At 37.7% G+C, this 24,424-nt stretch overlaps 6 protein-coding genes across 8 annotated transcripts; 3 read left to right on the top strand and 3 right to left on the bottom strand.

Annotated features, from left to right (window-relative positions):
- The first annotated feature begins 54 nt into the window (after positions 1–54).
- Positions 55–4,478, top strand: LOC131782850 (E3 ubiquitin-protein ligase ZNF598-like). The gene is made up of 3 exons (XM_059099583.2): positions 55–318; positions 1,176–1,966; positions 2,777–4,478. The coding sequence occupies exons 1-3, from the start codon at positions 142–144 to the stop codon at positions 3,798–3,800; spliced, it is 1,992 nt and encodes a 663-aa protein (XP_058955566.2). The 5' UTR covers positions 55–141; the 3' UTR covers positions 3,801–4,478.
- Positions 4,479–5,624: 1,146 nt separating this feature from the next.
- Positions 5,625–13,290, bottom strand: LOC131782699 (uncharacterized). Of its 3 annotated transcripts, none has more exons than XM_059099449.2 (3): positions 13,169–13,290; positions 7,225–7,578; positions 5,625–6,365 (listed from the first exon to the last, which is right to left on the bottom strand). In XM_059099449.2, the coding sequence occupies exons 2-3, from the start codon at positions 7,568–7,570 to the stop codon at positions 6,208–6,210; spliced, it is 504 nt and encodes a 167-aa protein (XP_058955432.1). In that variant the 5' UTR covers positions 7,571–7,578; positions 13,169–13,290; the 3' UTR covers positions 5,625–6,207. The 3 variants fall into 3 exon arrangements, with proteins under 3 accessions (XP_058955432.1, XP_066027048.1, XP_058955424.1); XM_066170951.1 differs by having other exon boundaries at positions 13,136–13,245; XM_059099441.2 differs by lacking the exon at positions 13,169–13,290 and adding an exon at positions 7,842–7,988.
- On the top strand, positions 8,060–10,423 carry LOC131781488 (uncharacterized). The gene is made up of 3 exons (XM_059098157.2): positions 8,060–8,450; positions 8,542–8,764; positions 8,842–10,423. Exons 1-3 carry the CDS (start codon positions 8,235–8,237, stop codon positions 9,693–9,695), a joined length of 1,293 nt encoding a protein of 430 aa, XP_058954140.2. The 5' UTR covers positions 8,060–8,234; the 3' UTR covers positions 9,696–10,423.
- Positions 10,449–12,857, bottom strand: LOC136282907 (uncharacterized). Its single transcript, XM_066170947.1, has 3 exons — positions 12,604–12,857; positions 12,228–12,493; positions 10,449–12,032 (listed from the first exon to the last, which is right to left on the bottom strand). Exons 1-3 carry the CDS (start codon positions 12,776–12,778, stop codon positions 10,974–10,976), a joined length of 1,500 nt encoding a protein of 499 aa, XP_066027044.1. The 5' UTR covers positions 12,779–12,857; the 3' UTR covers positions 10,449–10,973.
- A 2,944-nt stretch (positions 13,291–16,234) lies between the features above and the next one.
- Positions 16,235–20,508, bottom strand: LOC131782656 (small ribosomal subunit protein uS2). The gene is made up of 7 exons (XM_059099401.2): positions 20,462–20,508; positions 19,422–19,594; positions 18,889–19,007; positions 18,206–18,349; positions 17,691–17,921; positions 16,937–17,044; positions 16,235–16,557 (listed from the first exon to the last, which is right to left on the bottom strand). Exons 2-7 carry the CDS (start codon positions 19,552–19,554, stop codon positions 16,312–16,314), a joined length of 981 nt encoding a protein of 326 aa, XP_058955384.1. The 5' UTR covers positions 19,555–19,594; positions 20,462–20,508; the 3' UTR covers positions 16,235–16,311.
- Positions 20,509–20,659: 151 nt separating this feature from the next.
- On the top strand, positions 20,660–23,866 carry LOC131782751 (evolutionarily conserved signaling intermediate in Toll pathway, mitochondrial). The gene is made up of 3 exons (XM_059099492.2): positions 20,660–21,604; positions 22,449–22,641; positions 23,156–23,866. The coding sequence occupies exons 1-3, from the start codon at positions 20,780–20,782 to the stop codon at positions 23,293–23,295; spliced, it is 1,158 nt and encodes a 385-aa protein (XP_058955475.2). The 5' UTR covers positions 20,660–20,779; the 3' UTR covers positions 23,296–23,866.
- The last annotated feature ends 558 nt before the right edge of the window (positions 23,867–24,424 follow it).

Raw genomic sequence — 24,424 nt, 5'->3', positions numbered from 1 at the left:
TGGTGTACATAAAGAGTTATTCTATATTTGGACATTATGCACTTTGATCAAGCGGCCATTTTTACCACGTTTGGACCGTCATCAAAAGAGCTTGAATTCTGTAATTTTTATCTTTGTGTCTCGGCTGAAAACGAACGGAAGATGAGTTCTAAAGTCGTTCGAAGAGATTCCTTAAGTGTTTGTGTTGTTTGTTGCGAGGATATTGAGTTTTTCGCCATTGGAGTATGTGACCATTGTGTTTGCTACAAGTGTTGTGTTCGAATGCGTGTACTCGGGAAGGAAATTTACTGCCCAGTGTGCCGAACAGAACTGAAGCAGGTTAGTATCATTCAAATGGAAGTAACCTGTGATGTTTACAATATAATGTTGTGTAAACAGGGAAATTGAATCTTTAAATTAGATGAGTTAAAAGTAACACCGGCTCACTAGTAAGACGATCGAACTATGAATGAAAGTGCTTGTAGAAGCATTTTTCATAGCCTTGTGCAAAAATTATTACTCTTCGAGCATTCCACAACTCCAGGTTGCTTTCCTATCGCATTGCAACTTCTTTATAGCAGAGAGCCCTTCTAGCTAAACTATGTCTAAATATACTAGTTCATTTATGATTACAAGCTCACGAGTCTGCTAAACATCTGAGGTGATTGTGAAACAACATCACTTTCGTTTAATAATCACACAGAGAGGTCTTGTAAGATTGATAAGTCGTGAGTAAAACAAGAGAGCTTATGTAGTCCATATATTTGATATAAATATTTGATAATGAATGCTTCTCGGGTGATCCCGGATTGATTGAGGAATGATTCATTTCTTTTTATGATCACTATGCGTAGGCGGTGATAATAGTCAACCACTGTTTTGAAAATGGCTGAACATGCTAAATTTTGTGCAAAGTAGAATCCAGTCGCTCTGCTAATCACCCGTGAAACTATACTATGAAAAATTCATTGGCCTTGCCACTAGGGTAAATTGACAATTTATTTCCTCATCTTTATCTTGAGAATAAATCAACAATACATATTATTACTGTGCCTTTGGCAATTAAATTTATTGTGTTAGAGATATTTAAGCTTTGAACTCCCAAGATCTGACTGTTAATTCTCCCATCTGGCTGTTACACGTAAATCACTTCTAGGAATTAAAGGGTTAATCTTTTGTATGCCATTTTCCTTCAGGTATTCATAACTAAACACATGACCAGTTATGCAAAACTGGCTGGTAGAGGAGGTTCCTTTGTGAATGATAAACGACACAACATTCATTACCAACATAAAGGCATCCAAGACAAAGTTAAGGAACTCTTGGAACATCGCTGTCAGTTCTGCCCAAGCCGCCAGCCAGAGAGATCATTTGGCCGTCTCCGTGATCACATGAAGCGGGAACACGAAATGTTCTATTGTGATCTCTGTGTGGAAAATTTACAAAAGTTCAGCTTTGAACTGAAAGCGTACTCTCGTTCTGACCTGGCACGACACCGCAGAGTTGGTGACTCTGATGACAAATCCCACAAGGGACACCCTCGTTGTGAATTTTGTGATCAGCGTTATCTTGACAACGACGAGCTTCACAAGCACCTGCGTAAGGATCATTTTTGGTGTCACTTCTGTGAACGGGATGGAAGTCAGGACTACTATCCTGATTATAAACATCTACGAGAGCACTTTCGTGATTTTCACTTTCTTTGTGAAGAAGACGATTGTATTCATGAACAGTTTACTTCTGTCTTTCGAACAAAGGTTGATTTTCAAGCACATCGGGCAGCAAAGCACTCTGGAAAGTTGAGTAAAGCACAGGCTCGTCAGGCTCGTCAGTTAGATGTTGATATAACCTTTGCTCCACGGCCAAGGCCTCAGACAAATCATGGTTCAGTTACTGCTGGAGATTTTGTGGAAGTGAGAACTTCAGAACAAAGAAAGGGAAAAAGAGAAAAAGGAGGAAGAAGAGGAGACTTTTCAGGGCCAAACAGGTTTGTAGTGGCAGAGATGTACCAGTAAATCTTCTAGCAGCAGAAGAGTCAGGAATAAAACTCTATGGAGGGTTATTTCTTTTGCCTTTTTTATTTCCTTTTTCATTCTTGTATACACAATTGTAAATGATCACATTCTGATAGCCTTATCAGGTAACTGCCTTATTACAATTACTTTATAAAGGTGTTCATTGGCTGCAACTGCAAGGGACATACTGTACTTGATTACTTTCATAAACCGGTACCTTAAACAGAGTTTCAACCTTTGTTCCACAAGGCTTTTACAGTTAATGCCATGAACTCTGCTTCAAAAATTTGTGGTAAAAATATGGGCAAGGTTTATTGCATTATTGCATGTTAGCAAGGTACTTTACAGCCAGAGTACTTTCCTATCAAGGCTACAAATTGCTACCAGCAGATTGTTAAGTGAACTTGGCAAAATGTGGGGGCATAACTGTCAACATATTGACATCTCATCTAGGGGCAGTAGCAGCACTCTGCTTCATGCTGTATGAACCTGAATAATTTACAGCAGTTATGCCAGTCAATCTCATATGTGGACTATTAGTGTGTGGTAATACCAAAATTTGGGGAAAGAAGTCTTCCTTGAGAAACAAGAAGAGTGTTGCAACAACATTTGCTGGTTCCCTGGCTCTTATCTGTTATTTAGGTAGAATTTCAAGGGTCATAATTATATGTGTTATAACTCTTTTGTTTTGATGTAAGTAAAAATAATATTCCACCTGTTTTTTCTTTGAGGGAGTTTTGCTATATTTTTGTGAATTTTTCACCTCTGTCTCCTTATTTTAGGAAAGAGGCCTTAGAGCTACAGACTGCCATGGCTCTTTCTTTGAGTGAATCCTCAGGGGACCCTTCACAGCTTCCCTCACCTTCATCTAAGCCGCAAGAACCTAAAAAGCACAAGCCAGAAGAAGATGGAGCAGTTGGGGGGCTACCTGCTAAAGAAACAGAGGAATTAGCTCAGTTCCCAGTTTTGCTAAATTCTTTAGAGGTTACAAGTGCAGATAAAGAGTCTAAGAAGAGTAATAAACCCAGGAAACCTCCTTTGTATGCATCTGCTTCTCATCCACCATATTCAGTCAATGACTTTCCCTCTCTGTCTGTTTCTGGTCAAAGATCTGAACAATCACCACCTGTACCTCCAGGATTTGCTTCAGCAGCTCGTCAGCCTCCACCTTTAGCTATAACACAGCAGACTTCTCGTGCTAAGCCCCCTCCTGGTTTTCAGACACCCTTTGAGGCAACTTCTAAGGAGAAGATTAAAGAAAATGTGGCACCATTACAAGAAGCACCTGTTACTAAAACAGATGTTAAGACAAACAGTAGTGTTCAAGAGAGAAATCAAGCTTTAGTTGAAAAAATAAGAGTCTTATTAGGATATGATAAGTCCAAATTTGAAGAGTTCAAGGAATTATCTGGAAAGTTTCGCAAGAGCATTTGTTCTGCTGAAGAATATTATGCTCAGTGTTATGAATTATTTGAGTCTAACTTTTCTCAAGTTTTTGCAGAACTGGTAGATTTATTGCCTGATCCTGATAAACGAAAAGAACTGTTAGCTATCCATCAAGATGCTAAAGTTATAGCAAAGCATCAAGATGATAAAAATAAGAATGGGAAGGTCAACAAAAAGCCACCCTTGCCTGGGGTTTGGCAAACTGGTGCCACTGCTTGGAATGTGGAGACAAACAGGGGTGGTATATCTGAAAGAGATTTTCCAGCATTGCCTGCAGCAACCAAACCATCTTATCAGCGAAGGTATAAAGCACCAAAGAGTGCTGCTGTCCTCAAAGAAGCATGGATCCGAGGAAAATAAGTTCCTTTTTGACAGAATCCTGATACATGTTATTGTGTTTTTAGGGTAATTTACAGTTTATCTTGTGTAGTTTCCCAATTTGAGGACATTTAAGACCTTGTACCAGTATTGTGTCGTATTATTGAATTGTTCGGGTTTTTAAAAGTTATGGTTATCTAGATATAGTACATAAACATTATAAATGATTAGTACAATGAGGGTCTACCATTTTTAAATTATAAGTTTTATAGCTTCATATATATATATTTTTTTGTAACCCGCCAATTTAGTATTTTGTGTTCCTTCCTGTTCAATCAGTCTCACACTTTCCAGTTGCCAGAGACACTTATCTGCCATCTCCTCCCAGAGACACTTTTCTTTCAAGGAAGTATGTTTTAAAAAGACACTGACAGCTGCAAAGGAGATCAGTGAAATAGTGCAACATCTAAGGAACATTCTCAATGCCGTTCTATGAAAAAGTTATCAGGAAAGAACAAGCAAATAGCAAATCCCATTGGCCAACTGCAAGCAACAATAAAAATGTTAATCAATGAGAATTTTAAGTCAATTCTAATGACAGGTGTTAAATTTTTTTAAAAATGGGATTCTGAGTTAACAACTCACTTTTTTATTTTTCAATGGACAAATGTTGCTAAGTTCCCATAGGAAAGGTAGAGAATTAAAATCACTTCATACTCATTCTGTTCTTCAATGTTATAGTATCATACTAGTTCCTTTGATAAATTTTTGAGTTATTTTTTGAATGAAAAAACAACTATGTTTGCATGTAGAGTGGTATGTATCTCATACCAATCAGATCATGGCATTTGGGTATGTATCTTGTACCAATCAGATTGCTGCATAATAGTTTGCATCAAGCACCAATCATATTGCAGCATTTGGATATCTTACACCAATCACAGCATTTAGAGTATGCATCTTGCACCAGTCAGACTATGGCATTAGAGAATGTCTTGCACCAATCATATCACAGCATTTGGATATCTAGCACTAATCAGAATGTTTAGGGTTTGTATCTTGCACCAATCATCACAGCTTTCTTGCAAATGATGTCATGGAATCAGGGGGCTGTGCACAAAGAATGACATAAATCATGAATTTTGGGCTCATTTGATGTGTAATGTTTTGTGGCCTTTGCAAGAGCCTCATCAATCAAGGTCGAGATTGATCAGGATATGAAAGGTTCACATCATTTTTAAGTTAACACATGTTTTTCCACTCCTTTACTGACAACTCGTGTGCCAAATGACTTACATTCCATCATGCACCATGAAAACAATGTCCAAAGTCCAATCAGAACATACCTAATCATTGCACCACATGCATGTTAGGCAATTTTCACATGCTTGAATTGTATTCCACCAATCAAATTCCAGTTACCCTAATTAGACTTTGCTCCATAATGTGTCATTTCCTTGTAAACAACCAACATTTAATCACATTTTCTAACCACATTGTCCAACCCCACTGAAAAATATTCACTAAATGCTGCTGATAGTACATTTTCCACACAATTCTCCTGTGTTTTGAATTTTTCTATGAATGAAATTGGCTTTTAGCTTCCTTGACCTCAATCCAATCACGTTACTTCCTTGTAACCAACCTGTATTTTATCACGTGTTTCACACACAGAGGGCAAAGTCCAGATAGTCAACAATTAACCAAGGAGCCCTCTTTGAAACATTATTCTTTTCTCTTCTTCAATGTATCTTCACTTATTTGAGATGACAGTATATCTTTGGCTAGGGTCTATTGGAGACAACAGGGTTTCAGTTTGCTTTTCATAGTAAAATGAGGTGGAATTATATTTTTGAGGCAACCAACTGTAGACGAATAATTTTTATTTTCTCTGTGTTAGAGGAACAACAGCAGGCATAGTCTCTTTCACAACCATTATTTAGTCTCATCACACAATGCATTCTCTCTCCAACAGGGAATATATAGTGGTGTGTGATAAGACCAAACAATGGCTGCGAGAGGAACAACAGTAAACGTGGCACCCATGCATTTTATTTTGCTAAGTATTTAGCCAAAAGATACAGCAGACCACAAAATACCTGTGTGAGTTCAGTTGAATAAGCTTTTTTTGTTATTCTCAAGGTGAAGTAATGCAATATTTTCGTCTGTTTTAAAGTTATGCTCTTTTTCTGCTACAAAAACATTTGGTACATAAAGTATCCAATCATAACCTGTCCAGCCAAACCAATGACTCTTGCATGCTACCCATGCCTATATTTATTAAAGTAGCCTTGAATTTTGATTCACAATTTTTTCCACATATTTATACACAATAAGAGTAAATTAAGAACAAACAAAAGATGTGACTTTACACATCTTGGTTGAAGTGTGCAACAAGTTCCTTTCCATTTGCTGGCTAACAGTCACTTTAACCATTCCAGATTTTTTCTTAGTTCATTTTTTCTTCATCTTGATTTACACTGCCCTGGCTGGGCAAACTTTGTGGACTGGGCTCTCCCAACAACTGCATCAGCTGCTGACCTGAACTGGCTTCTTGCATGTTTTCTAAGCTTGGTGTGGATGATGAGGACTGATCAGAGCTGGCATCTATAAAATATTAATGTCAATGTATCAGTTAGAAGGGTGCTTACACATTGTTTTGAGTAATAACCAACTAATCTTTTTTCATCAACTTCAAGTTTAAATTTAGGGAGAATTGACAATACATGCCAATAGCAAGATGTTCAGTGCACTCAGAAGACATACATTCATTCTTAACACAGATCATCAAATTGAAGGCAGTAGAATTTTGAACTTGATGAACTACAACACATTTACTTATATTTTATATGCCTTTACTTCCTTAACTACACCTACCCATAACCAAAAACCAATTTCCAGTGCAACTCAATTTGTAGCCATGCTGCCAATATTATCACCATACATGTCAAACACTAGTCACATTGAACGCATTATATACCCCTTTAATAAAGGGCTTATTTGCTATGCTTTTAACTATTTGTAAATAAGCCTTCTGGTCTCGACAACAAGTTTAAAAACAATAGAATTCTCAATCCAAAGTGAGGCCAAGAAGGGTGATTTACATGGGGATTAAAGAATAAAAATCATGCTGATCATTAAGAAAGAGAATTCATAATAAGGCAAAACAAGCTGTTAAACTCCTGGGCCCAGTTGTTTGAAGGCCTATTAGTGCTAACCCAGGATTAAGATTTAACCTGGGTTTCTTTATTTCTTTCTTCAAAAGCCTTTTAGCAGATAAGTATCTCTATTCTTTTTGGAGCATCCAAGCATCACATTGTAGACAAAAAGAATTATACTGAATATTCTTTTAAAGCTTTCATACCTGAGGTCAGATTTCACACTAACCCCAGGTTATCTTAACTTAGTTTTGAACAACCCAGCCCTGAGTTTCAGTATGATGCAAAGAGGTATTCTAAGAACTCACCTAACTTGTTTAAGAGGTACCGTTTGCATGCCAGGTAAGACTCCTCTGTAATCACTGTTTTCAACTTTATAGATTCCACACCTAGTTTTTTCTTGATATCATCTGTCACAAGAAGTTCCTCCGCTACACTATTGAGATGACCTGAACTATAGTCTTGCCAAAGTTTTTCGAGACCTTCCAAGGTTTGGCACTTCACTGTGATATTCAAACTCCTCCCACTTTGCGCTCCTTCACCACTTGATGATTGTCCCTCAACAGAAACATCTGCTATATCTTTATCCAATAACTCTTCAGAACCCACATTTTCCTCTCCGTCCAAAACCATATCTTCTTCGAGTGATGCCATTTCCTCCTCTACAAAACACACGCAAAAAAATGTTTCAGCACAAAGAGTACCACACACCTTTGAACCCAAGAACCATAAAAGCTCGTGTTTAAGATACACTCGTGATAAGCCACACGCCCAAAACTCAAGCATGAAAGAAAAAAAGAAAAAAAAACCTTGAAAAAGGACCTCTGGCAAAAAAGTTGTTTGCATAGTCTTACGTGTGAACCTACCGAAATCTTATGCTGTGTATTAGTAGGGACTTTAATAAGTTCATCGACTCTTACAGTACCTTTTAAATGTTGATCTTAAGTCGATTTCCTTAATACTTGAGACTAACAACGGTTATTTTCATCATTTGTGCCCACAATATTTAGCGAAACCGATGACACTAAAACGCAGGTAAAATTGTCCGCTAAGTAACCTCGCTCATTTGCAGAGTGAAGTCTGGGCCAAGCACATGAAACTGTTTACTTCCTTCCTCGGGAGACATCGCAGTATGTAAATACATATGTAAGCCATCGATCGGAGAAAAACTTGTTGCTAAACAAGATCTTAACAACCACATGGCCAAACACGCCGTACAAGTACAAGAAATAAAAGGCAACGGAACGGTTGGCAATTTGCCTTGCGAGTTCTCCCTAATTCGCCTTTGTCACGGTATCGCCATCTTGAAAATGACGTAATGCTTTTTGGCATGAAAACGAGGTCACGCGTGGTTCTTGACACACTGAACACTCGAGCGATCATGCGGAACAAAGATCACTGTTGTGTTCCTAAGTGCAATAACAATAGATCAAAAGTGCAGTCTAATATAACCTTTCATCAATTCCCGAAAGACAAAGACTTAAGAAGACAGTGGATTATAAAAATTAAGCGTGATGTCGGCCGGTCCTTCAAGGTAAATGGCCTTTTATATATCATAGTTCAGTTTAGCGTCGTTTCAGCGTTGTTTATATAGCAAACCTTATATTTTTTCCGATATCTTTCAGATAACCAACAGTACAAGAGTTTGCTCTGATCATTTTAAACCCACAGATATAAAAAAAACGCTAACAGGAAAAAGTGTACTCGTTAATGGTGCTGTACCATCCGTTTTTGAATGGACAACTTTATCAAAGAAACGAAAGTCACCAACGAAACGCGAATGCACAACACGTACTAACACAACCGAGATTGATGTCGTGGATAATATACAGCCAATCTCCTCTACAGGTATTTATTTTTTATGAAATCGTACTTTAGGCCCGCCCTAAATATTTCTAAACATGTTATTTTCTACATTCCCACAGTCGAAATTGGGCCCATCGAAGATTCAAGCGTAGACGAAAATGTCATCGATACTAGCAGCCACATGGAGGACTCCACCGTAACTACTGACACCACAATCATAACACCTACTGTCAACCTACATGATTATTTATTTACTGAACCCGAAAAGCCTGTAGAAGAGCTACTTGAGGCAGCGCAAGCTCGTATCGAACAATTAGAACAGCTGCTTTCAAAACAATCTTTTTACAGACAACTGAAAGGGATGTCAGACAAACGCGTTAGATTCCATACTGGCTTTTCGTCATTTGCTATTTTTGTGAGTACCTTCAATGCCCTTAGACCCACAGCTGAAAGTATGTTTTCATGGTCCCAAGTACAGAGAGCACGAGCAAAAAGTGGGAAAGATATAAGTAACATGAGAGACACTCTCAAGACATGCAAACTTAGCTTATTTGATCAGTTTTATTTATGCATTACTAAGCTGAGGCTGGGTACTTTTAATGAGAAACTAGCCAGTGAATTTGATATTTCTATTTCAACTGTGAGTAGAGTTTTTATTTCTTGGGTTAACTTTCTCTATTTTGTTTTGGGAACCATTCCTATATGGCCCTCTCGGGCAAAAATTGACAAACATATGCCTAAGTGTTTTAAATTGTTATATCCTAAATGCCGTGGTATTATTGATGCCTCAGAGATCAAGGTACAAGCACCATCTAGTATGGTTTTGAATAGCAATTGCTATTCATCATATAAGAGCCACACAACTTACAAAGGCAATGTTGTAATATCTCCATCTGGGGAAATTATTCATGTAAGTTCTCTTTTGAAGGAAGTATTTCTGACAAGGAGCTTGTTAAGCAATCAGGTTTGTTGAATTTACTTGAGCCAGGTGATCAAATAATGGCTGATAAAGGATTTACTATAGAGGATCTATTAAAGCCAATAGGTTGTGGAGTAGCAATGCCTGCCTTTTTGTCAAGTAAGGGTCAATTTTCAAAGAAAGAACTTTCAACCAGTAAACAGATACATAATTTAAGAGTCCATGTGGAAAGGGCCATAAGAAGGGTGAAAGAGTTTCACTATTTTGATAAAGTTATACCTCTTACAGTAGCTGGCAGCATTAATCAAATATGGACAGTGGCATGTCTTATTACCAATTTCCAGGGGCCTTTGTTGCATGAAAAGCAATATATCTAAATATGTATACAATTGTTGTAAAATAGATGGAAGAGTAAGCATCATTTAAAGTAAAGTATGTAAGGATCTGTAATACAAATAGTACTAACAACTTTTAACAACTAAGAGTTAGTTGACATTGAGTGAGGGTACACTACGTATTAGGTCCAACCTAGGTAAGAACTATGCCATCTGTTAACATGTGATGTGGAAGGGTGAATAGTAGGGTGGCCCTATCCCCTAGGGGCACCCTTTTCGTATGTACATGGCATATTGGTTAGGCATTAAAATAAACAGTAAAATCAGTAAAAATTATATTGTTAGTACTATTTTTGTTTTACAGATTCAATGCAAGCTTTCAAACTAGCTTTTTGGAAAAAAAAATTATGAATTTAATAACTTTACATTTATTCACAAATTTCATTATTGCCAAATATTATAAAATGCCCTTTTGGGGTTTAAATACAAAACCTGTTGAAGTCATTCATGTATTTTTATTTATCATGTTTGTACAGAATGTTCTGTTTAATAACAGTAAAAAACTATTAAATGGCTTGAAATACACCCAACTTAGTCACAGTATTTGAATGCATGATAAACAATGAAATATGTACAGCTGTTTGTAAAAATTATGGCGCTTACAATATATTACAGACATATAGGCTTAAATGAAACTGAATTATCATAAGTATTGTATTTTTGGAAAAAATACAAAAACTATTAAATTACCAATCATGAACCCAATGTTTTTAAAGTTGTGGCAATAATTTCTGCAAACAGCTGTGTAATGATAATTACTAGAACAAGTTCTGAGTCTAATTAGGTTTGACTTGTTACATTTTAACATTTTAAGAATGCTGATTCAAATGTCTTTACTCCACTTCCCACCAAACTTTGTCACACACAATTAGCTTGTTACTTAGGCACGAAGTTATTTTGTATAAGAGACATACAATAAATTATTGAACACATGTATTCAGGTGATAATCAAAAAAAATAAATTCAGTTTGTCCAGCATTTCAGAAAAGAGAAGTTCATCAAAATATACTCGTTCACAGTGAAATTCGTCCTTGCAGTAAACAAAGAAATCGCACCACTGACTTCCTGTTAAACCAAGGCATCCCATAACTTGATAATAATACTTGTGTGTCTTCTTCAATGAATATGACCCATTTCGTTCATTAAACTTTAAATACTGAAGGTTATCCAGATGACTTGCTGGAGAGCACTTTATTTCTATCAGGCCCCATGGATGTTGTTCAGTGTCGTCAAACACTCTTCTGTCTGGGCTACAGCCTAGGTGTGGGAGACATGGGTTTATAAGAAAACCTACTAGGTGAGTGTCTCTGCCAAACTGTGTTTTGTACATATCAGCAGCTACCCCCTCATTTTGTATCCCATATTTCATGGCTGCAGTTTGGATTACTTTTCCCTTTAGTAAACGCGTAGAAAGGATTTCATGGTCTTTTCTTCTTGAGCATATATCTTTGAAATTTGAAGCTGTAAGCCTAAACTTCCTTAGTTCATGCCATGCTGTTGTAGTTGACTGTTCCCTTGTCTCCATTTCAAAGTCAATAGACTGTTGACCTGATATTGCAAGGGAGCTGAAGAAAAGGTCTTGTTTTTCATTGAGCACTGTATCTGGATAGCTTAAAGATGGAAAGTTGAATGCAGGTAGCTGTATGTTAATATTGCTCTTAACTTTCAATGGCTGTTGATAGCTTATGACACAGCCTTTTGGCACCTTTCCAAAGGCCGAGTCTACTAAAATTGGAGGCTCACTTTGTTCATCTTCCCATATTCTCATAAATCCAGGTTGATTGTTGAGATTTTCAAACTGTGGCGACAGCACACTAGTCAAGTCAAGGCTACTTAATGATTGCTGGAAGGGTTTGTAGATCGTGCTTGCCACACCACACACCTTTCTCTTCTTTTTAGGTTCATGCAATTTATCTTTTGGCTTTGACTTTTGTATAATCAAATCTGTCACTGGCCTTGCTTTAATGCCCTCTTTACGACTGGGGATATGCCATCTCTGCAAAAAAATAATATACAAATATACTATATGAATTCAAAATTGCTTATTGTGTTATGTTTAAAAACAGCAGTGTGATTAAAAGGAGTTTTTAAGGAAAAATATTGGTAAGATACAGTCAAATCTCTATACATTAATGACTGTTTTTTCTTATTGTTTATCATCAAATCTATTATTATTATTATTAAATTTTACCTGTGCCTTTGATGTTTTAGAAACCATTGGCGGGACACTTTTTAAGCCTAATAGCTGGAAATGGGCAAGAGTATAGAGCAATCCAAGAACATGATGGCAAAGACCTTGTCCGGCAGCACAACTACACATATACTTGTTGATGCTAGCCTCAATAGAGGAGCTCTCGAACACAACAGACAACTTGTGAGGATCTTCGTTCTTTTTCATACTTCTGAAGCATTTAGCCCGAGCCACTACTCCTGAATCCTCTTCCTTGCAAAGTTTTACTGTTAAAAACCGAGAAAAAAGAGTTAAAACTCAAAACACTGAGCACAGAAACAAAATATTGGAAAGACAGTCAAACAAAGAAAGCTACCACGAGGTCAACGAGGCTCACCTTCAATATCGTGAATATATTCTTCGTGAAAGAATTTATATCCTCTTGTTACAGTGGCTTTGATCGGTAGGTTCTTCTCAGCAAAATCCTCAACAAAAGAGTTTGTAACTTTGGGTATTTTTGTTATATTTTTGTGCCAAAATTCGAGTTCAACGCTATCGCTACTAGTCGCCATTTTGTTTGTGAACTTACCACGCGTGGCCTCGACCTCATGTACAATATTCAATGACGTAATCCAAGATGGCGGGCCGTGACAAAGGCGAATAGCGTGGTGAAGAGATCGGTGAAGTGATCGGTTGAAGACAGCTTTAATGCTATTTATGGTAAAGACAAGCCAGTTTACTGCCGCTGAAAGCAATTTGTCTCGTATATAAGCTGCAACCACGATTTGAGCCCAGAATTTTGGCAAAAATATACGGTTTATACACGAGTTTTTACGGATTTTATTTAACGGCACGGCCTCAGTTAAGTCTTACAAAGAAGCGACTCAGACATAAGCAATACTAACAATTTAAATCCTTAAAAAACTTACATAAGCCCACTACAGACTATTAGCTTAGCTCACCACTGATGCTTCCAAATGTTCCGAGAATGCGCAATTATTTTCCAATTAATCCACAATAGCTCTCTGTCAATATAGGTTTCAAGACAGTTGGTCTATGTACTATAACTGCAACTCCTTGATGGCCGAGTCCTTATATACATTTAATACAACGTATTCAAATACATTCCGGAAGCCTACGGAACAAATATTCTGGGAGAACTACATCATAAGTACAAAAGTTAAGAGGATGTTCCAGAAAGTTCCATGGTATGACATCAGCAAAATTTAGTGTCCATGTCACCATGACTAAGCATTCTAGAAATTTCTAGAAACTTCTATTTCACAGTCACTTCTCAAAAAAATAACATAAATCTGGGTGCAGTTTCCAATTCAAAATCTGATTAGAGGAAATATAACATACCAATATACATGCAGTCATTAGTGGTATGAGAAGAGGTACAATGACTGCATTCCGAGACTACACCATTTCCAGAAGATTACATAGTACCTTAATCAAGCTTTGTCATGTTATAAACTGTCAACAGCTTTATGAATATGTGTGTCTTGACTCAAGTCACCTGCTAAATCCATTAGAGACAATCTACAAGCCAGGTATTCCTCTTTCAAAATAGTTGTCTCCAATGTGATAGAATCCACATCAAATCTGTCTTGAATGTCATTGGTCATAAAATACTTCTCTGACACTGCATTCAGATGACCAAGGCCAGGTTGTTCAAAGCTGGGTTAAGATAACCCAGGGTTGGTGTGAAATCTGATTTCAGGTCTAAAAGCTGTAAAAGGAAATTCAGTCAAATTCTTTTAGTCTAGAGTATGACTATTTGACACTTCAAATAGAACACTGAAAATTATCCCAAAAAGGCTTTTGAGTAAAGGAATAAGGAAACCCAGATTAAAATTTAACCCTGGGTTAGCGCTAATCGGCCTTTGAACAACTGGGCCCAGAACAATACTCTTTCCACAAACATTGAAGAATTTCTAATGTGTGACACTTGACCATAATTATCAAACTTCCTGACGTCACTGTCACAACTGGTAAGTCAAGTACGCCTTTGAGATAATTTTGTAGGTGACTGGGCATATCCTTGGTAGCAATCTTATCTGCTCTTGTCTTAAACATTGGACATCTCAGATACCAATATTTGCTCTACTTTCTCCTGTTCTGCAGGGTCCCACTGTTTTGTATCTTTAAGGGTAACTCTGTCTACTTCAATCAGGATTTTTATGGTTACATTTCCTGAGAAAGTTATCAAAATAATAAAAAGAAAGTTACATAACTATGAAAAAGAGCTGCAATAAAGAAGCAAATTAGAGGTTACTGGTCTCTCCCTATCCCTCACTAGCTTTGCCAATTCATAACCACATAGTCATCACACCTCTCACAAATTTGCTAGCACAGTAGGCTGACATGAAGTCAGCAAAAACAAGAGGCTTTAATTTTAACTTGCATAGTAAAAAGGTTTGTATTTTAATAATCCTTGATCAAACAAGAAATCACCAACCCTTGTTTGGGACAACTGCTAAATCATCAACTTTCTTGCCAACATTTCCTTCTTCCCTTATAATTTTATCCAGCATGCCTTTTCTGTAGTCTTCATCTTTCTTCCATTCTTCAAGAATCTTTTCGTAATGTGCCTCCAACTCAGGATCTATAGACTCAGTTTCAAGGTTATTGATTGCAACTTCATAACTCTTTCCTCCTGATCTTACCAGTTGCATGTATCTCCTGCCAGTGAGAGGAAAACTGAAAATCAGACAAAGAATCCCTCTCTGCATAAGCATAAATATAATTTCTGATACATTCCAGGTGGACCATGTCTGCCTTGCTAATCAGATCTGTTGTTGGAGGAGGTGTGTCCTAAGATCCTGTGGTTGCAGGAGGATTCAAACCACAAATAAGAATAAACATAAGGGTGATATCAAAGTTGGCTAATGACACTGATGTGGCTAAGGTAGGGTACAGCTTGCTCCACTGTGTTGCATTAAGGACTCTCCTTGGCCTCAGTCTCTGTAGGGTAGCTCTGTTTACTTCGAGAACAGCCTGGAGACTTGTGAGGGATGTATGTATTTCAGGAATTATTATGCCCAACTAGCCGTGCTTTTTTCATTTCACATCCCAGTTACTTACCATCCATCATGAACCAGATGTGCAATCCCTCCTTGTTAAAGCTCAACTGACTCGTGGGCGCAAAAGCATCAGCAGCAGTAACCAAAAATTTTTTAAAAACTGGTACACTTTCGCATGCTATAATCACGTACACAGAGTGAAATGTCCTCATACAGGTGCACGGTCCCGTCAATATCGAACCCAACGATTTTACAAAAACCATAAAACGAATAGGCTAAATTGTGCCACCATGACACCTCCTACCTCTTCCAGCAAAATGCCTACAAACTACGAGCAAAGAGGTAAGCCTCGTACTCAGCCTCATACTCAAATGTCCATCGGCTGTTCATACACAGAGGTCGTGTTTAAGTGGAAGCGCAATCAGAGCGATCCTCACTGGAATAAGGCCAGTGGGTGAAGCTGATGTGCTCCTTGTGCAAAAGTTGCAATGAATCAACCACCTAAGTGGTAGACAAGAGCTTGCTAGTCTTTAGACCCTGGCCTAGTTCATGGTTTTACTCACAAGATAGTAACCTTAATGAATTTAACAAAAGGAAGTCAATTTGAAACTCTCTCACTCTGATTTAAAATTCCTGGAGCAGATGGCACACATTTTGTTTGTACTTGAATATGTTCTCAACAAAAAAGCTGAGTTCCGATGGATTTTTTACCTTTAATGTAAATATATGGTTGATTTCAAAGCCTAGAGTTTTTTCTTTCTGTGTACAAAAACTAAAAAGATAATATCTGAAATTTGAAATGTAGTCACCAAAACTTCCATTAAGTTACTAGAATAAAAATGTGCACTTTGTGTTTATGAAATCAACAGCCTTTCAAACCAGGATTGATGGACATATTTGAAAAAACTTTATCTTGTCCCTTTGTGTTTTGATCAGCATTTTTTTTCAAACAGTAAAATAAAAGTTAATCAAATATGATTAAAATCAATAGAAGGCAATTAGGACATTTCAGGAGATTTTATTAAGTTTCTTTCAGACAGAGTTTCCAACAAGTAAGTGGGTGTTCATCCAGCTTCAGTTTAAGCCCACTCTGCTCCACCACTCTTTGCATCCTGCATGGTGACAGAGGTACCCCAATCACTGCTTGGCTGCAGATCATCTGCTCCCCATTCTTTTGGTGCTGGTTCAGCCGACCAATCTTTGGCTTCGGCCCAGTCCTTGGATGGAGCAGGGGTAGTGTCAGTCCATTCACGGCTGGTACCCCAGTCCTCAGTAGCTCCAATGGTGGCAGGTAAAGCAGAAGTGCCCATTTGTTCAGCTCCCCACTGGAAAAACAAAAATCAATAAAATTTTTTTTTAGTTAAGATTTCTCGCAATTACATTTATTTTCAGCCTCAAGAAAGGGCCAAAATGGCAAGAAAAGGGAATCAGGAAGAGTTTCTATTCCCTTTTAAGCTAGCCAAATACCAGGTTCTGGCAATATTCCCAAAAAGAGAGAAATCTTGAAAGAAGCAAAACAAAGAAGCATTCAAACCTTCTTTATCTCCACAAAAAACTTTACACTGACAAATAGTAATTTAGAAGGATACAAAACCTTTGCACAATAACTGCCATGATAAGAAATGATATAGAATATCAAGTCTAAAGTAAACTTTCCTACATATTACGATGGCCTCTCTGGTTGGGGACAGTGGAAGCACTCACCTCTCCAGTTTGCTGATCAGCAGTTCCACCCCATTCACTTGGAAACTGAGGAGCAGAAGCAGGCTGTTCTTCTGCATGTTGCATGGCAGCTTGTTCTTCCTTTTCAGCCTAGAATGAATACAAACAAATTATTTCACAAGTCTATGTGGTACTCCAGATGTGTTATTTCGCAAAACAAACCTTGATCCTCTAACCCCTCAAAGCAAGGGGCTACATTTTGGTCTTCATTGAGCACAGTTTCTTCACTTGTACACCCAGTATTAAGGTATCACAACAATAGCAAGAAGGCCTAATAATCATCATTATTCCCTATATACAGACCATAATTTGGAAAGAATTTCACAAGTTCAGGATCAGATTTGAGACCTCAATGGGACATTTGCCTCATGACATAAATTGACCACAACTACCAGAATTAACTTAGTGTTTCCTATCAGATTTAATCTGCTAATCCCAGTGAGATTTTTGAGACAACCACTTTAATTTCAAAATAATACAAAAATTAAAAGTATTCTGTTAGGTAAGGCAAATAGATACCATCATTAAAATTGATTCTTAAGAAATATAAGAGAAAACAATTAACTCCCAGAAGTGATAAACATATAACTTCTTCCTAAAATACTCAAACTTATCAGGCAGAAGTTGCTATCTTGCTCTACCACCAAATTCTTGCAACTAATTTATGAGGTAATGTGATCAGATTTTTTGAGTTTAGGGGTTAATTTTCACTCTTAATGGAAAAAAAATGTTTTACCTCTTCTGGATCCCTGTAAAAGTAAAGATCAGGCATGATTTCCCAATTGATTTGCCTGCTAATGCTACCACGCATACGGAGCACTTCCCTTGCCAACAACCACCACATAAGACCCACAGCATGCGCACCTTTGTTGTTGCAGGGGATTGCCACATCCACATGGTGCAATGGAGAGTCAGTGTTGCAGAATGCAATAACAGGAATGTTTACGTAGGATGACTCTGTCACGGGCTATGAAAGAAGTTCATGTTCAGTTTGAGGAGTAGTCTTTATGGTTTTAAGTTCCACTTCAAACAGTTGAAATGAAGCTTTACAGGACAATAAATGTTTTCCCCAACTTTTATAGTTTTGAATAGTTCATCCAATTAAATAGTTACCATTCCCTGAGGAAAAAACAGTATTCTGCAATGTGAAGATTACAGCCAGAGTTGGCACGAAAATAAAGTTTATATGTGGTTGAGAAGGAAAAGCAAAGTAATTCCTTGGGGATTTTTCAGATATAGTCAAAATATTACCTGGCTATCAGTGCGTGGATCACATACAACAAGCAAACGTGGTTCTCTGAAGGCTGCTTGAATTTGATTGGTGAATGTACCAGGAGTGAAGCGGCCAGCGATAGCTGTGGCCCCAGTGTGACTGGCAAACTTCAGGATGGCACGCTATAAGATAACATCACTCATTAAGTTTTCACAGCTTTATGTAGCAATCATAATACTGCAACGTCTCATCAGAGGTGGGTCTCAGATTGTGGTCATAAGGTTCACTTCACCACAACTTCATTAAGCCCAAGGCTTAAAAAAAATTTCCCAGCTGGTGCCTGTCAAATTGACTCATCAAACCCATTTTTGCTTGGACACAACCCATTTTCAGCTGCACAAATAAACAAGTACACTTGCCGGGCTTAAGTTCAATGCAGGAAAAGTGCCATATTTAAAACCTAAACTTTGGTCAGAATTGAATTCTTCTTTACAAGTAGTCAACTGAACATTGTCAGCTAATCCACTCCTATTGTGAGCTCTTTAAACCTTCCAAATATATCATGGGAAATGAAAACTCAAATTGAGCAAGGTTACAAGTAAGTCATCTGATATTAGGCAGCTCAACATGTCAGTCTTTATGCCAGAGACCCCTTTGTATTAAACACTGGTCAATTGGAGTGAGTTGGACATTCCCAGTGATAACTGGTAATTACACCTACCTGTCCATAAGGTCTGGCTGAGATCACACAGACATCAGAAGGATGTTCAATGCCAACAATGATACGGGCGGCAAGAAGCAGCTTCTCCCATGTCTTTTTAATGTTGATGATGTGAACACCTGGTGAAAAGACAAATAGAGAAAATAATTATTATGAAAAGATGGAGCAACTTTAATGTGGCTTAAAATATACTTGCAGTTTATAATACTGAGTGCTGCTTGCAATTATGTCTCTGTGTAATCAGTAACCCAATACTTAATAATGAATAACATAATGAAAACACTTTCTTAAACTAAACTTATTTTTCTGACAAAAGCTTTTAACCAAATTGAACACAGGAAAAACAACCCATGTGGGTAGAGGTAAAGGACGCTTCCCCAAAAATTTATTTCATCGTGGCTTGAATTGTTGATACTCTCCTGGCTGTGCTATTCCTAAACCATTTTTCACTTCAACATAAAAGTAGAGAAGGACAACAACCATAGGAAAGTTTAAACCTTCCCTGCAAACTAATCATCTAGCAGATTTATTACCATCAGGTTTTCGTTTGTAAACATAACTTTCCATTTGAAAGTCTACATTGCTGGCACCAAGATGAACACCAGCAGCAAGTAACTTCACAACATCTTCTTCCTTTAATTGTAGAGCTTCAATGCCCCCAGACATTATGCTTTGCTGTGCCAAAAAAAAGTGACGACGGAACAACCTATTGAATACAAGGAAAATTGTTGGTCTTAAAAACTCACCAACAAACTTCACCAATTGTAAATAGCTACCTCTTGTCAACTGCCCGTCATGTTTAATTCTCACCAACATCCAAATTCAATTGAGAGGTGCACTGTTTTTGATAAAGTATCAGCCAAAATCATAGTATTATACTATATGCAGGCTAAGATTGCATGAAGTTGTAACTTCTAAGTTAACTCATTTGTCATGGTCAGATAAAGATAAGGGGTCAGAACAGCTTTATTTGCTTCTGTCAGTCTATGATCTCTCATCCTCTCCTAATTTCCCTGCCATAGCATTGTTTAGTACACATACTATTATTAATACCACTCTCCTATAATCAGTTAAACAGAGACCACTACTGTTCCTCAAGGCCAACTCTCTTGCTGGCTTGAAGCCAAAGTTACTATTGTAAGATGGCTTTATCAACTTTACAGAGCAAGATCACAAACGGTTGAGTGGTTTAATTTAGAGAAACCACACTCAAACTTTTTACCGTGTGGAAAGTGTTTTATTTTTCCAACACAATATTCTTGCGGCTCTATCTAGTCACCCCCCGATCTAAATCATAACCACTGTGTATGTGTGATGATACCTTGTCTATTTATTTAAATGCCATAAAGTAAGTACGAAGTCTTTGAAAGCAAAAGATTGATCATAGCAGTAATACTTTGTATCCAAATAAGAATTTTGATAGGACATTTCTTTCGCACCTTACAGCTTTCATGCAAATGATATTAAAATGAACAAGGACATAACTCGTTAGAACATGACTATGTGAAAATAACAGTACAAGAGGGCTCTAGTATACAGAAATATGGGGAGAAAACGAAGGAACATTCCTTACTCTTGCAAAAGCCAACGAGGGCAGGAAGAAAAGAGAGCGATGGTGGGAAACCACGTGGTACTAGTAGAGCAATGTTCGGGGTGGACTGTGCACCGGAGAAGGGCCTGTAGAAAATTGAGGGAGGGATAGCTAGATGGTTAAGCTCATCTATTCATTTTACCTACCCTCTCCCTGACAAAATATTTTTTGTCACAAAGATTCAATATGGCGGACGAGGGAAGGCCTCGTTGAACTTAAGTCTTTTTGGTATAGTTCTGTCTGATTTTCCTAAAGTCATAGAATAATCACTGCCACAGAGAGATTCACCTTCCAAGAAAGATGCACCGCTTTTGTATGTTGGCAACGATCGCGAGGAGACTAAGCAACCATCCAGAATACGTTTTCGTTGCTTCGAATTCCATGCGCAAGCTATCAACGCCGCAGTCTATGAAGTGCTTGCCAAGAAGACAAATTAGCTGCTCTAGAATTTTAAGCAGCAATTCAGACAAGGAGCTATATGAGGAAAAGGATTACGATGAGAGGCTGGCCAAAATTAGAGCAGAAGATGCAGAGAGCAGTAAACTTGTACATGTGAATTTAACACCTAGCAAGGTCAAAGTTTCTCCATTATCTATGTCTAAACACGTCGTTTCATTTGAGAAAGCGGCCTCCTTAGGGAAAACTAAAGAGAACTTTGTGGGAGTGATTGATAATTTTCTCGCCAGAAACCGGACCAGGAGGGGGCATATGGAATTTCTCAAGACAGCTATGAATTACGTGGAGGAATTTGATCTAGGGAAGGACGTTGAAGTATACAACAGAATGCTAGACGTGTTTCCCAGGGGTAGATTTGACAACAGAACTCTATTTGATGCTATCTGGGCAAAGAAGCATCCTCAAGCTGAGCTGGCATTAGACATCTTGACGCTTATGGAAGACAACTGGATCTCACCTGATGAAACCACTTACGATATTGTACATGAAATTTTTGGCCATGCAAGTCAACCTTTGCAAAAGTGTAAGCGGCTGGTGTATTGGTATCGTAAAATGGAGGAAATGTTTCCTAATCCTTACCCAAAAGCTCTACCTGAAAGTGATGCAGAGTTGAGCAAGCTTGCTCTGATCAGAATGACTAAAGATGAGCAGATTATCACCATCTACAAGGTAACCACATCAAGAGGTTTTAAAATTAAGATTCAATATAAACCCACAGCATTTGGCAAAATCAGTCAATATATGGTATTTGCATAGTAACTTTGAAAAAATTCCCCTGACTCCAAGACAGTGCCCTGTTTTCCCCCACCCCCACCATTAATTAATTCATATGATATACAATTCTTGCAGAAAACATCAGGAAAATATTGTTCAGTTTCCTTATAGGATTGGTCAAAGGCAACATATAGGAATGAATTTAATGGTATCCTCTATGAGAGTGCTAGGTGTCCAACTGGCAAGATATTCCTATTGATGACACAGGCATGAATTGTAACTTATAACCTAGCTTGCCTCAATTCCTTTAGACTTTGCTGTCATCATCCCTCTCATGGATAGCAATGTTATCTTCAAAGTGTTCTTGCCTCAAATTAATTGAGGTCATAAAATAATAAAATCGTGACAGTAGGGTCTGACACAGGATCAGCAATTTGTTGTTTCAATAGATGATGCAACCTCAGCACACAAGAATCCACAATAAACTATGACTTGTTGGTTATCTGTCAACCAACAGTCAGCCAACAAGGTTTCTCTTGGAGCTCTTCTTCAAAATAACCATAATCTTTTTGTTTCATACAGTCAGACTAAAATCCATAAATTATCTCACATTGCCCCATTTATAAGAGACAGGGGAAAAACAGGCATGTAAAGAAAGATTAGCTTATATTTCTATTGGGATGGTGCTTTTATTGTACATATAGGAGAAAAACAATAGACAATGAGAACCAAGAGAAGTTATGCATTAGCAAGCAAAAATATTATTTGTGTGTTAGTTACTGTCCCTGATTATTTCCAGGATAATGCTGATGGTGAAGGCCAAGAGTTCTTGGTTGGTGCTCAGACTGAGCAGCAGAAGAACATTTTAGAAGGTTACAACTCACACAAACCAATGTATGTAGAAGGACCTTTCTTCATTTGGGTTCGTCGCCTTCAAAGATACTTCTTCACACTGAGAACTGATGCTGAGTTTGATGAGGAGAATGGGGAAGGTGGGTCAGGAGTAATGAATCAGCAATTTGTTTTCTTTTTGTCAATATGTATTTTCCTTGTAGAGCTCAGCTTCAATTGAAGGATAGTGTTGGTTTGTCACTCACTGGAGGAAACAAGTTTTAAAAAAGAATGCGACAAGAGATTGCTGCTGGCTTTGAAGCAAAATTTGGTATTTTGGGGAATTGTTTGCTTTCCTGCTTGGAAGAGGTTGTCACCAAAATTGGGACTTTATACTCTGATGAGTAATAGACTAAAATAATCATAGCTTGGAAATTTCTTACTAATCTACTTGTTATACTTGATCCTCTGACCCCCAAGATCCTATTGTTTTAAAATTCTCCTCTCCAGTTGTTCAACATTTCCTTGTAAATTATTTAGGAAAATTTGGTGTTAAATCAAGATAACAACTTTAATCTGATATGTTTGAGTATTACCCTTACCTGTTTGTTGAGTAATGTATGGATTTTGTCATAGTAATGAAATGGGTTGACTGTATTGTTTTTTTTCTTTTAGGTCAAATTGTTGCAGTCTGCATGAGTCATGCTAATGCCAGTGAAGATCTGCTGAGATCATGGATAACTAACCTTCAAAGTGAAAATCCTCAGTTGGCAAACATCAGTGTCATCTTTAACCTTAACCAAACACCAAGATAACAATTAACTCTTTAACCCCTAAGCGTGATTGGCATCTAATTTCTCCTTACCATATCACCCTTGAATTAAACATGAAGGTCACAAGAATAAAGGAAATGATCACCACCTAAAGAAGCTCTTGATTGTTAGACAAATTCTCCTTGTCAGCACCTTAGGAAATGTTCAGAGAACACTATGGAGAATATGTATACTGATGTTAGGGAGTAAAGGGTTAAAAGGAATAGATCTTGTACTTGTGGGGGTTGAAAAGAACCTCAAGTTGAAGTTATTCTAAACAAGGTTGATGTCTATCTTTCTTTGTTTAATAATGATGGAAATTCTTCTAGAACAAAGGTGAATACATATTAAACTGGTTAAAAATATTTGACCAAGTTTCGTTTCAAGCCACAACATACACGTCAAATTGTCACCCAGGCTTTGGCATCTTTTTAAAGCCTTGAAGTAGCTGTTGGAAGGGGGTGTAAGGAAACACAAGATAGTACCGCAGTACATCCTCACCATGTGGAATTCCTTGACAATTCAGATCTAACTTAAGTTGATGCAATGCATTTCGCTGTATTTATTCGCTGGTGTTCACATCCTATTTGCCCACAAGAAAAAGTTTCTACAAAGTGTTAAAGAATTTGTAGCTCCTTTCAGCTCTGCGGTGTATTCTTGTGGAAGCCCGCGTTTTTAAAGGATCGTATTAAGAGAAACGTATTTATGCATGTTTGCTGTGCTTTATATGGGACATCCACGGCCCCGTGAATTCGTGGTTTACATCGCAAACATTAAAAGGTCTCTCTCGCTCTTTAATGATCAGTTTAAGAAGCGTACATGAACAGCACCAAGAGTCGTGCGTTTTGTCCGGCAAGTATATGACGGTATGTTTGAACGAGTGCAAAAAATGTATGGTGAGACGAAACGACCAAACTTTGCGAATTTTGCTCAATCAACTACCTACCATATGTCCCTCGCATAATTGAAGGTCTCTCATTCTATTACTTGTGTTTCAAAAACGGTAGAACGTTTTGCAAAATTATTTTTACCTATTGTAAAGTAGTCCCCTTTGTTTTCTCCGGCAGTGAGGAAAACGAACAGGGCACAAATTCGAGACAGTTGTCCTCAGCTGTTTCAAGTTCGCCCTTTT

This window comes from Pocillopora verrucosa, chromosome 8, assembly GCF_036669915.1.
Source record: "Pocillopora verrucosa isolate sample1 chromosome 8, ASM3666991v2, whole genome shotgun sequence".
NCBI classification, from domain to species: Eukaryota; Metazoa; Cnidaria; class Anthozoa; order Scleractinia; family Pocilloporidae; genus Pocillopora; species Pocillopora verrucosa.
Note: the sequence above shows the minus strand (reverse complement) of the source record. Positions and strands in the feature narration are given on the sequence as shown.